Here is a 13,072-nt window from a genome sequence, read left to right on the forward strand (position 1 = left end):
CAGAAGTGCAAGAGGAAGGCCAAGGTTTGGGTGGATGCATGGTGTGAAGAAAGCTCTGGGTGATAGGAGGATAGATGTGAGAGAGGCAAGAGAGCGTGCTAGAAATAGGAATGAATGGCGAGCGATTGTGACGCAGTTCCAGTAGGCCCTGCTGTTTACTCTGGTCGCCTTGGATGACCGCAGAGGTAGCAGCAGCAGGGGATTCAGCCTATGAAGCTTCATCTGTGGTGGATAACGAGGGAGGGTGGGCTGTGGCACCCTAGTAGTACCAGCCAAACTCGGTCGAGTCCTTTGTCAGGCTGGGAGGAACGTAGAGAGGAAAGGTCCCGCTTTTTTCATTTGTGTGATGTGGGCTGCCCCCCAAATTTGGGGGTTGGTGCCATGGTATATGTATATACAAATATATATCCAATAACTTGCCCAGGAAAATCTTGAGCGGTAATTTGCCATTGTTATTTTTAGAATCTCAATAGACATCAGGTTTGAGATGGAATTTTACATTTTATCTACACACAACCTGGAGCTGCATTTTAACGTTTGGATCCTTCCAAATAATTGAAGCCTCTTTCATCATGCAACATCTTGAAAACGACCAGAAAAGGTATATGTAGCAAGAGTCAAACTTAGCACAGCTATCCAGAAAAATAAAAAAATCTTTCTAATTACCCAAAGTACAAACTGATTTGGCTAAATGCAAATGGGTAACTTTTTATGATGGTCACATCTCTTGAAGGTATGGTAAAATTTACGGAAACTGAAGCGTGGAAAGAAAGCTAAACTTAGATTCATAGCCTGCAGATGCTGGAAAGACACCTAAGCGATGAGATATTGGAAGTGCATATGCTTTATGTTCAGTCAATTCTTAAGCTGTCCAAAGTACAAAATCAACTGGACACCTAATATATCATTGCAATGGTTTGTACTTAATATTAATATCAGTGATAAGAAAAACATGTTGCACGAGCTGCCCATCTTTACATATAATTTTGTGGGCAATGAAATTACCCAAATTTACATGAGAACCAACCAACTTTATTCACTGCAAGTGAAAACTTGTGCACAACTGTGATTAAAATCTTTCAACATTAAGCTGGTTCTAAAAAGATGAATATAAAAATCTGTAAAATACACCACAATAATACAGTATATGTACTAATAATAGTGTTTCAGGTAAAAAATATTTGATACTGCAAAATATCAAAACTTCTAATGATGGTAAATATTGCTAGAAAACCTTTACAAGTTAATCACTTGACAATAAACAAGTAAAAATAATACAATCCAACTGATGTTTTGTAAACATATAAAACATGTTCACACAAATTCTAGCAAATCGTTATAAAGTGACGATATGTTGTATTCAAAATTTTAAGCAAAATTTTCATAGTATAGTACATATAAAACGTTTTCCATTTATGATACTCGACTCTTACCACATGAACTTCAAAACCAGGGTACAAAATTTAAGCGAGACGTGACATGGCACACTTCACGTTACTGACAGTATCATTCTCCAATCCTCTGCCCCCAAAAATATACAACATATATACTACACCCAGTTTTCTATTAGGGATTTTTTTCCCCCATATCTTTTCAAAGCATTTCAAATTAAGGTATCACAATATGTTAAATTATTTAGTTCTGGTCATTCCTAGACCAGATAACAGCGCTTGTGTTAAATGCATTCTTTGACTGGCTGATGCATCCTTGTCTTCTTCAGCTTCATCTGCCATTTCCACACTACCTTCTGTCACTTCATCTTCATCATCCTCTGGCCCAAGAAGATTTCCTTGCTGTGCTACCGACTGAGAAGAATTTGAATTGACTCGAGACCGAGAGGAAGTTTCACCTTCTGACTTGAGATGTGCTCGACCCTCAGAGCTCCAGATTTTCTTGCTGGGGGCAATTGTGCTTCTGGCGAAAGATTGAGAAAAGCACTTAAGAAATCATATGTGTATCAAAGTTCATCAACATTACGTTCAAGTAATGCACATTTAAAAATATTTATGAACAATGGAATACTGTAAATAGATATCTCTCACCTTATCAGCATGTTATTGCTCTGACTAGTACCGCTGGTGAGATGTGTGCTTGTGGAGGGTGCAGAAGAATGTGCATCTTCCGATCCGGTAGGAGTACTCCACTGGGTTTCGTTTAAATAGGTCACAGCTTTATCCTCAAAACACGTATTTGCCATGACAACACTGAACGGCTTGAAAGGACTAGCACCACTTTCGAGGGATTCAATAACATAACTGTCTAGAAAACTAAGAGTAAGGTCGATTGACATTTCACCATTCAATATTTTGTCTTGGTTTCTGATTACTTTTAAACTAAGTTCGGAATTTGAAAGCCACGTACAGACCTCTTGTGCATTTTCTCGCAGCTTCAGGTCAGAATTCAGCGTATATGGTTGTAACAGTTTTACTATATCAGAACATACTGTTACATCATACAACCCAATGTTTTTAAGGCACTGCAAAATGGCACTATTATTTTCCTCCAAGTAATTCATGAATTTAATTCTCTCTACAAAGGTATCTGTAAAGTACTTAGACACTTGTTTTGGATCCTTCCCGTAATGTAAGTTGAGCGTACAAGCAATTAAGTTTATATAAGCCTTTGGTAATGGATTCAAGCTGAATATTTTTAGCAGCAATTCTTGAGATGCAGTCATGGTTTCATTAATGCTGTTTTCTCTGGCAAAACCTGTAAGTAGTAAATGATAAAATAGAAAAAATAATGTCTTTTTCTATTGTGAATCTTATTTGACTAGTTCCTCCTCCATCTTCTATTTATACAGTACTGCATAACTACAAGTAAAATCCATTTTATACCAACCTTTTTGAAATACAGTGACCAGAGAGTCTAACAAGCGACTGTCGGGGAGATTTTTATTCATGATCAGGGGTGATAGCAGCTCTATACACCATACCACATCTTCACAGTATTGAGATATAATTGAAGAGAGCTCTCCGTTTATAACTTTTTGTTTACTAGTGTCTTGTACTCTGCTAGAAAACTCCAGTAAAGTGGTAGAGACAGCCTGAAATATACCACAATACTGTATAAGTTAGTGGATCATAAAGTGACTTGGAAACTAGATACTGTGAAAGTATTTTTGTTTGTGGGGTACCAATTTTCGTGGTCCTCGTGGGTGGGCGAATCCACGAATTTAAAAATCCAACGAAAATTTTTATACACTGTCAGAATTTAGTATTGAACTTGGACACATTCGATTTGTGTTGGTGACCTACATTTTCTAAACCATTGTGGATTACCAATTATTTTGATTTGTTATTGTGAGTATGTTTTATTTTGTTGTGCACTATGATAATTATTGCATTGCAAATGAACACTTTATCATAATTGGGGTTTAACTAATAACCAAAAAGGTAAAAGTTCCAAAACGGAAATCCACGGATTTAAGAAACCATGAACCAACATTTTTTTATAAAAACGAAAATTGGTACCCACGAATAAAAATACATTGACAGTAAATGGTTTATCTTCAGTTATTGGATGTGAAAATAAGATAAACCCTATTTTGGATGTAGAATGTATAATTTTTACTTCTAATATATACCTCATATGCACTTCCGACAGAAAGTGCTTGTAAAATGACTTGAAGTAACACAAAATACAAGCTAGCTGAAGTTCTTTTATCAAGATGCCATCAACAAGCTTGAGGGTACACTCGGGTACACTATTCTATCTAATTTCTCTTCCTCTTGTTTTGTTAAATTATTTTAAGTTTAAATATGAAATATTTATTTTAATGTTGATACTGTTCTTAAAATATTTTATTTTTCCTTGTTTCCTTTCCTCACTGGGCTATTTTCCCTGTAGGGGCCTGTGGGCTTATAGCATCCTGCGTTTCCAATTAGGGTTGTAGCTTAGCAATTAATAATAATAATACCAAATCTAAAGGATAACTTTGTAGTAGCCCATTAGAAATGGCCATCACACAATCTGTTACATGAGAGTTTGAGCCTCGTTCAAACTTCACTGAATGCAAACTCCTATTAAAGAACAAAGGTTCGTATTTTTGTAGGAACAAATGTATAAAGTATATTGAACAAATGTATACAGTATATCCAACAGGACTGAACATCTTGAATGTCATGCAATACAGTATACTGTATTTCAAAAATAGACAACTAAGTACTTACCTGGTAATTATGAGGATTTGCCATAGCGCATAACAAGGACAGGGTCTTTGATTGGAGACTGGTATTAGAATGGTATAAGCAGTCAAGTACAGCCTCCAGGTGAGTGGGAGTTAATGCCTCTTCAAGGACAGAAAAGACGCTTGCTAAAGCCTTTAAGCCAACATACTTCAAATCAATATTGGTGCTTTTCAAAAAGCTGAAAACAAAAGAAAAAACACTTAAAAATTAATAGAAAAATAAAAGATACTGGAATGACAAAAAGCTATGACAAAAATGTAAATCATACACAAGCAAGTGTTACAGTAATTACATATAATATGTTATAAAATAACTCGATATATCACTGAGATACAAGTATCACAGAGGAATTTACATGAACTCTTCTAGCCGCAATGGATGTACTGGTACGTTTCACAAAACTCATCCCTTAACCCCCATGAACGTACCAGTACGTTGTTGGAAAAAGCTGCTATTTGAATTTTTTTTGCATATTTTTGATAACTTTATGAGAAACTTCAGGCATTTTCCAAAATAATGAGACCAACCTGACCCCTCTATGACAAAAATTAAGGCTGTCAGCGCAATCTAAAGAAAAAAATATTGCAAAACGTGCTTGAAAAAGAAAAACGCCGGGGGTTAAGGGTTGGAAAGTTCCAAATAGCATTGGAGGTAAAAGGGTTAAATTACATAGACTGATCATTATTCATATATTTTCCAAATAAATGAAAAGGATCCTTTGCATGTACAGTTCCTTCAACTAAGTTTCAGTGGTATTGTCATTATCTTGCAGAGAAGTACATTTAAACTGCAAAAAAATTTAACAATAGCATAAAAAACTTTATTCTTTATGCAATAAACCTACATTAATACCCTTTAATCTTCATAAAATCTCAGACAATTAGATATTTGCACTATACTGTATCATATAAACAAGTTTCAACAACTATGTGAGTTATGAGACAGTTTTTTCTCAGTCATATATTTCATTGTGTCAAAATTATTTCTTTTTAAAGAAAAATATCACATTATTACATTTACATGTTGCATACTTGTCACGAAGAAATGTCTAAAAGCATAAACTGCACATGCTTTTTTCATGAAATTTCATAAAAACATTCCAATGAATAAGGTCTACTAATAGATACATTATAGGATTTAAGTAACCGGTCGTATGTACCTACCCCAACACAACCTTGAGTGCACTGGTAATCAAACCATCATGATGTGGAAGAGCAGTTATTGTAAATACACATTCTAGAAGAACTGAATAGAGGGCTATTTCTTTGCCACCCCATGGCTGACCAACAACTGATTCTACGGCTTCTATAACTGATGCAGGGACTTGCCAATCTTTGCTGGATATTTGTTGGATTACTCTGGAATGATAAAGACACCTATTGGTAATCTGAATCCTTTCTGCTTCCAAGAAAGCTCACCTAGACACTTTAAACTGGATTACATACCAATCACACCAATTGTGGATTCATAAGTTAACTAATTATAAGCAGGTCATTTCATTAAAAACATCACAGTTCTCTGCTTATTAAAATCATAACGTAACTTGCCTTAACATCTGAATTTGAACAAAAGGGGCAGGAAGGGAATTTACTTGATAATCTTTGGGAAGTGCACCATTTAATGCTTGAGTTAATAAATGTGAAGCACTTTGTGCCACCTGCTCTCGAAGATCTGCCTTTTGCAATCCACAAATCTAAAAAGAGATAACATAAAAAGTCAGCGTGGGTTAAGCTATTATGCTGGAATGCTTCAAATGATACCGTTCAAGAGTACTTTATTTTTTATTTAAGACTGACAAAGGATAAGCAATCTCGCCTGATCTGATATCCCTTCATCTACTTAATCCAAATAAGAGACAATATTGATGATGTTATTGCCATTTCCATGGTATGATATTACAGTGCAATAATTTCTATTTTTGTTCATTTAATACGTACATAAAATCTTTACAGTACAGTATATATACAGTAGATACATTACTGTATGCTGAGTGGAAGGGGTTTGAATGCCCATAGATAACAGGGACACACTGTATTCATAATAATAAAGGAACAGCTCAAAATATTGCACCACACTTTTGACCCATTCAATAACTGTAATACCAGCATGTAAAATTGAACACTTCAAAATTCTATAAAAAGTTTAATTCTTTTATTACAGATGAAAGTTTTCCTTTATTTTCTTTCCTCACGGGGCTACTTACCCTTCTGGATCCCTTAGACTTGTAGCATCCTGCTTTCCCTACTAGAGTTATAATAAAAAGATTTTGGGGCTAGATTCTTACCAAATTTACTAGAAATTATGGCAAAACAAAAATAAGTTTTGTCTATGATGGAAATCAAATATTACCTTTAACTTATGAAAAATATGAAGCTACAGGTATAGATAAAACTTTGCAAACAGCCAACAGTTTCTGACGTATATCCACAAAAGTACTTTATGAGTCCTAATCATATTTATTACCATGCTTCACTCCAACCCTCCATAATTAGGCTACAATGCTGAATGGAGAAATTTATCTTACTTTGTAAATTTTGCAAAGTGAATTGATTGAAGCAAGTGCAACACCAGGATCCTGGTCTGTAAGTAGGTGAAGTAAATGAGGTATCTGATCAGCAGCGTTGTCTTGTAACTGTTCTCCACATCTTGAAGCCACAACACCAACCATGGAAGCAGCTCGACGTCGAATATACACCTGAAGCATATTTTAGATAAATGACTAAATCATAGATGTTTTAAATATCGTCTAAAGTAATTGTTGTACACGGAAATAAGCACACTAAAATACTACAGGGATTCTCATTTCCTCGAATACACATTAAAAGGGAAGGGAAATAATTATACAATGAAATAAGCCATTCAAGGATCTCGGAAAAATCTAAATAATTTTGATCTAGGAAAAATATAAAAAACTTTGAATTCCTCTTTCCATATATGAATTGTTTATCTTCTAGGTAAAATGGCAGACCATCCAAAGCCAGTGTACTACAAAAACCAAATGGTTTCTCATAGCAGTGAATGGAATACAACATATGTAAGAACTAGGATTTATTCAATCAATTCTTTCTATCGATATCTATAGTGTCCATTCTTCAAGCTAATCTTTGAGTAACCATATAGGTCATATTGCTAAAGCTGCTTCTTAAACATTAAGTAATTTGGTTTGAGGTAAAGAATTTCTTCATACCCTTCCTGAGGCTTATACAGTATAGTATTAGCTTTAACCATCTGTGTTTGAAATATCACACTTATGTTAAAAGAGCTTACTATATCTAGTTGGCATTCACGAGATGAAATTTTTTTTTTTTATCCTAGTAAAATAAAATTTAATTTTATTTGCATTCCTAACAAAAATGATCAAATAGCAGTTTTTTTAAACAATGATCCTAACTTTACCTTTTCTCTCTATCCTCTTTATCTTAGAATTTTTTTTACAAGTCTTTTTTTGGTCACTACTCTATTCAGGCACCCACTCCCTACACTTAAATCATGGAGAAAATAATCAATTCTCCAAGTAGTGCTCAGTTAAGTCAGTTTTTTCCATTTACTACCAAAATTTTATCTTTTTCCTGTTGCATCCATTTTCCTTAATTCTTATGTTTAATATTTTGAAAACTGGTATATTTCTTCCCTTAGTGATAAAAATACATTTCTTCCTTTCTCTTAACAGTAATGAAATCTATAAGATGATGATGATGATTTTTTATGGATGGAGTTTTTGCCAACTGCTTGAGCAAGAGAGACCCTTCGCTGCAGTGCAACTCAGGTAAAACCCCAACAGTTTCACAATCAACTTATGATTAGTAAAGGTTACACAGCAAGATAGAAGATAGGAAATGAGAACCGAGAAAGTCTATGGCTAAAAAGTTGGAGCAGCTCGATGCCGAGACACTGCAAAGACCCCTCAGTAATGCTTACAGCTTATCGTGTGCACTAGCGGCACTGGCACCTCTGCAGAAGTACAATAATATCCTTAATGAAAGCTCTAGAAACAGGATTAACCTTCAAAGGCATAAGACTGGATTGGATTTAAGAATCTGGACCATTAGGCCTGGCACAGAGGCCTGAGAGGCCATTCAGCACTTATGTGAAAAAAACCCGCAGTCTTCATAGCCATAGTATCCTATCCCATTAAGAAACACTGAAGCTAAAATGCATTAATACAGAGACCTCTCGTAACTGATCGATTAGCAGAGCTTTTACCTGTTTATGAGCCAAGCAGTGAGTGAGAGAACAAATGAAAGACGGCGTGAGGTCTGGAGTAACAACCGTGGGAAAGGATGCCAACGCTGCAGCAACCTGTAGAGCATTTGGTGCAGCTAAGTCTCGCTGAATAGTGTTGACTAGCAATAACGTTAGTTCAGAGCCTGGCCCTAAGCTTTGGCTCACGTAGAGATATCCTGTAAGGAAATTTAAAAGTAAAATCAGTAAGGAAACTCAAATAAGACTGTTATGAATAATCTCTCGAAGGGAGGATTATTCTGTATGTCTTAAGATCTTGAAATCCTTATGATGTTATGAGTAGTAATAATATTCATATTCATTATCTTTTAAGTTCTTGTTATGTAATTGCTCAGTCTTAAAAATGTTAGTAACGTAAATGAATTGTGAATTCCGATGAATTGTGGCGTCAAAACTTTATGGAAAGATGGGGAAAATCATGCTTATGTGGAATTTAGAATGCAAGCAATTTATAAACAAAATAAGTATGTCTTTGCTTGTATAAGAGAGTTTGTGTTGTGCTAATAACTTAAAAATATAAATTTTTTTATTGTAAATTATCAATTACTTTCATTGACTAATTTTCTTACCTATTTTTTTGTGAAGAACAATAGGGCACTGAGTTAACTTGATAGCGTGAATATGAAGATTTGGAAGATTATACCCTCGCACGCTTGCAATCAGCGCTCGGCATAGTAAATCAGCAACGACTGAACTACTAATTCCGGGACTGGATAAAACCTTCACCCATTCTTTATTTTCATGCTCAATACACTCCTGTTCTTCCTGGAGGAATTAAGAATAGAAAAAAGCTTAAAATTCTTCTTGTCTGCTCACTCCTTTAGTATAGTAAAATATTGTATAAAATTACATGAAAAAGAAATTACTATGTGGTTGTACTTGTGCAAATATTACTTATAAAGTTATTAAGCTTACTAATTTCAACAATAAAATTACAGCTTATCAAACCTGTTTAGAAATTCTTCTTGCGCTCTGAATCTTCTCGACATAATTCACAAGACCAAAAGATACATTTTTAAGTCCCGAGGGATTTACGAATGTCTGGGAGACTGGGTTACTTGAATTAGTTCCTCCTAAGATGCTGTGCACCAGCCCACTCAACGTTTTTTCCAAGACACTGGACATCTTTTGCTGCGTCTAACCAGAATTTTGACTTGAAACATTACTGAAAGAGAAAGAAATAAATAGCATTAAATATATATGAGTGTGTGTGTGTTCCTTAAGTACAAACATCTTACTGTATAGTATATATAACCCTATTTATTAAGGCATTTGACAGCCAGCACTCAAAGTTAAAAAGGTTCAATTTACAAGGCATGATAATAAGTTGAAATTATCTGTGTTATTAAACGAAACTCACAGCCTCAGATGGAGAAAAAGAGCGTACAGTAGCCTTTCAACCCAAAGGAGGGAGAAAGGAGCTGGAGAGTTACTTGGGCATGCCCAAAACTGAGTCCAAAGAATCCCTCTTAGACTTCTTCCTCTTCTTAACGAACTCAGTCAACTGCACTGGAGGTTACTCCCTACACTCAGAAAATGATGTTTTAAACAAACAGTTATGCCCCCTGCAGTATCTACAAAGCCGATGATTGACAACTTCAGACTTACTCATGTACTGGCCACAAACCTTACCCAACTTGCCAGGACACAGCCTCATGGCTAACCAAGGAGCCGATATCACCAATCAAAGAATTAAAGCACACAATCGGGAAAGAGAAAGCAGACCGATTAAAAATTTCCAAGAGTACTTCTGTACTTTTTGGCAGCCGAAGTCAAAGTGAAGCTAGTGCTACTTGTCAGGTGGGCAGGTCTTCCCCACCATCCAACAGCCAGCTGTGTTTACCCCATTAAAAAGCTTAATAGGTTTTTCCAGTTTCGCTGAAGTCATACTCCTATGAACGGTCGAAGGTTTGTATTATGTATAAGAACAAGTTGTGCATATATATTATATCCTTAACACAAATACAGGAGGTGTATGTATGATAGCGGCCACCTGTATGTATTATTACGTCTAACTTAGAATACGGCAGTGAAAGAGGGTGCCACGCCCCCGTTAGGTAAGTAGGTAAAGACACGGCTTGTAGGTTAGGGTAGGGGGGGAAAGTTTATGTTAGTTGATGGCCATCTTTAATCCAAGCAGTAGGAAATGGCCCCTGATATACAAAGGCTCCCAAATACAGTACTGTACTAAGATTAATAAACAAAATACTCCGCCCCACCAATAGGTGTGCCAAGCAACTTTGACAATCACATTTCTTGGACAATAGGCTGACAATCTCGTTGATGCAGAGCTGCTTACTTTAAACACTTATTTCTTTATAGTATTTCCTGGCCCTTCCAACAATACACAGGATTTTGAAACTTTGAGGCCCATATAAAATTATGGATACAGAAGCTTGTCCCAACTGGTTGAAAAATTCCCCCTGGGTTATGCCATGCAAATAACAACCAACAGACGCGATTGAATCATGCGCATATTCTCCTTTAAGTGTACGATCTTGTGCAAACACCAATATTGTGCATATATCTGATGCATTTCACCAAAGGGGATACAAGCACCCGAGTCAGGGTAAGGCATCCTAGTCTGGGTTAAGGGAGAAGTGACGTTTCAATCTTTACTAATGATGTACACAAGTAGGAGCCTTTGTATATCAGCGGCCAGTTCCTCCCACTTGGATTAAAAATTGACATCAACTAACCTAAATTTCACCCCCCCCCCAACCTAACCCACAAGCCGTGTCCTTACCTACTTACCTAACGGGGTGGGAAGGGGGGCTAACGGCCCCTACTAACCCCCTTCTACTGTCGTATTCTAAGTTAGCCGTAATCATACATACAGGTAGCCTCTATCTTACATACACCCCCACAGGTAAATGTTTATCCTTTGTGTTTAACCTGTTTACTTCCAAAGTTAAATAGGATAAGTCTTCAACGCTATCATATTGGACCTATGATAGTCTACTTGGGTAGGGATTGAAACCACTTCACAGCCTCCTGGCTAGTACAGTGGTGACGTGTTTGCCTAGCATTCGCGTGGCAGCAGATCGATCCCCGCCCGGGACCGTGTGTTTAAGCTGTTTACTGGGGAGGCCACTGCTGTGGTAGGGCACCAACAGTGGGGGTTTGGGCCCCGCCTGACGTTCTGGTGAGCATCTATTCTGATGAAACTGGAACTGAATCCAGACACCCTTAACCTTTATCATATGAGATTCTAAGGTACGTAAGACTTTAGGCCCTATGATAACCTCAATGTTAAGGTTGCCTCCCTTAAATATATAAATTAAGGTAAAACTGCGGTATTATTGTACTGTATTACAGTTTAATCTTTACCAAAACCCCTTTAAAAATCATCCAGCATTATAATACTTGCTATATAAAATCTATACCTTAGTAAATTGTTGCAATGTCATGAAGGAATAGCTACGTTGCAAGGGATTGTCCATTTGGCGTATTGTCTTTTCACAATGTAAACAAACTAATTGCTAAGGAAAAGTTAGCACCTGTGGCTTTTAATAGCTATAATAGCACTTTGTATATTGTTTTTCACCATACAATGCATTATCTTTAATTATACAATTCCCCTATTACCCTTATTGATGATAATAATTATAAGATATAGATTTGTAATATGTCCTTCAAACAAAAATCTTTGGATTGATCAATTAAAGTGATTTGAGAATTCCAAATAACATTCTTCATATGGCAACAATGGAAATGAAAAATTGTGCGTATTACACTATGAATAAAATGGTTTTAATAGTATCAGTAAATAACAGCAGAAAATATATCCAAAATATCTGCAATCAATCATATTTAAAAGGATTGAGATCATCATATACCTTTTTTTCACAACAAAACAGTAAGAGAGTTCAAAGATGACGGATGTACCAATTTTTTTAGCCAATGAAAATTATTGTTTAGAAATACTAATGTTCTTATTGGTTGAAATTTTCTACCTCTTCTCATGCTCTGAAGTGTCGAAGTTGCGCATAGTGTAGCTTATGCTCAAATGTACATGCAAAGAAGTATAGATCCGTGGAGCCGTTCTTTATTGTAGAGAGATAGATGGGTGAGAGAGAGAGAGAGAGAGAGAGAGAGAGAGAGAGAGAGAGAGAGAGAGAGAGAGAGAGAGAGAGAGAGAGAGAGCATACCTAATGGGCAATTATACAGAGAGAGAGAGAGAGAGAGAGAGAGAGAGAGAGAGAGAGAGAGAGAGAGAGAGAGAGAGAGAGAGAGAGAGAGAGAGAGAGAGAGAGAGAGAGAGATATTTGAGCAATACTTTAAGGTAAGGATAAATAAGGGAATACCTAATGTTGATGGACATTTCTATTAAGAGAGAGAGAGAGAGAGAGAGAGAGAGAGAGAGAGAGAGAGAGAGAGAGAGAGAGAGAGAGAGAGAGAGAGAGAGAGAGAGAGAGAGAGAGAGAGAGAGGAATATATATGACAGAAAAAGCTCTTATACACAGGTTTTCCCAAGTACCCTGGGTTTCCCTGTGTGCTAAGATTAGGAAAGGAACCCCCTAAAGTTAATAAAGTAAAGTAAATACAATCATTTATTTCACAGGTTAACTTTTGACTCTATTATAATTATAATATGCGCCTAATTGCACTATCTACATTGAAACTAAATACTTTAAATG

At 36.1% G+C, this 13,072-nt stretch overlaps 1 protein-coding gene across 2 annotated transcripts; it reads right to left on the bottom strand.

Moving 5' to 3' along the window:
• Positions 1–1,583: 1,583 nt before the first annotated feature.
• Positions 1,584–12,292, bottom strand: LOC137637677 (AP-4 complex subunit epsilon-1-like). Of its 2 annotated transcripts, none has more exons than XM_068369832.1 (11): positions 12,272–12,292; positions 9,381–9,597; positions 9,002–9,197; positions 8,394–8,590; positions 6,715–6,885; positions 5,738–5,883; positions 5,354–5,548; positions 4,173–4,368; positions 2,842–3,046; positions 2,043–2,709; positions 1,584–1,914 (listed from the first exon to the last, which is right to left on the bottom strand). In XM_068369832.1, exons 2-11 carry the CDS (start codon positions 9,555–9,557, stop codon positions 1,632–1,634), a joined length of 2,433 nt encoding a protein of 810 aa, XP_068225933.1. In that variant the 5' UTR covers positions 9,558–9,597; positions 12,272–12,292; the 3' UTR covers positions 1,584–1,631. The 2 variants fall into 2 exon arrangements, with proteins under 2 accessions (XP_068225933.1, XP_068225932.1); XM_068369831.1 differs by lacking the exon at positions 12,272–12,292 and adding an exon at positions 11,819–11,943.
• Positions 12,293–13,072: the final 780 nt, after the last annotated feature.

This window comes from Palaemon carinicauda, unplaced genomic scaffold (genome assembly GCF_036898095.1).
Source record: "Palaemon carinicauda isolate YSFRI2023 unplaced genomic scaffold, ASM3689809v2 scaffold92, whole genome shotgun sequence".
Lineage (NCBI taxonomy): Eukaryota > Metazoa > Arthropoda > Malacostraca > Decapoda > Palaemonidae > Palaemon > Palaemon carinicauda.

Coding starts and splice junctions, on each gene's coding strand:
- LOC137637677 (XM_068369832.1), bottom strand. CDS start 9,557: ATGTCCAGTGTCTTGGAAAAAACGTTGAGTGGGCTGGTGCACAGCATC. Junction 8,591..9,001: donor TGTTCTTCACAAAAAAATAG/GTAAGAAAATTA, acceptor ATTTCCTTACAG/GATATCTCTACGTGAGCCAA. Junction 2,710..2,841: donor GGTCACTGTATTTCAAAAAG/GTTGGTATAAAA, acceptor TACTACTTACAG/GTTTTGCCAGAGAAAACAGC.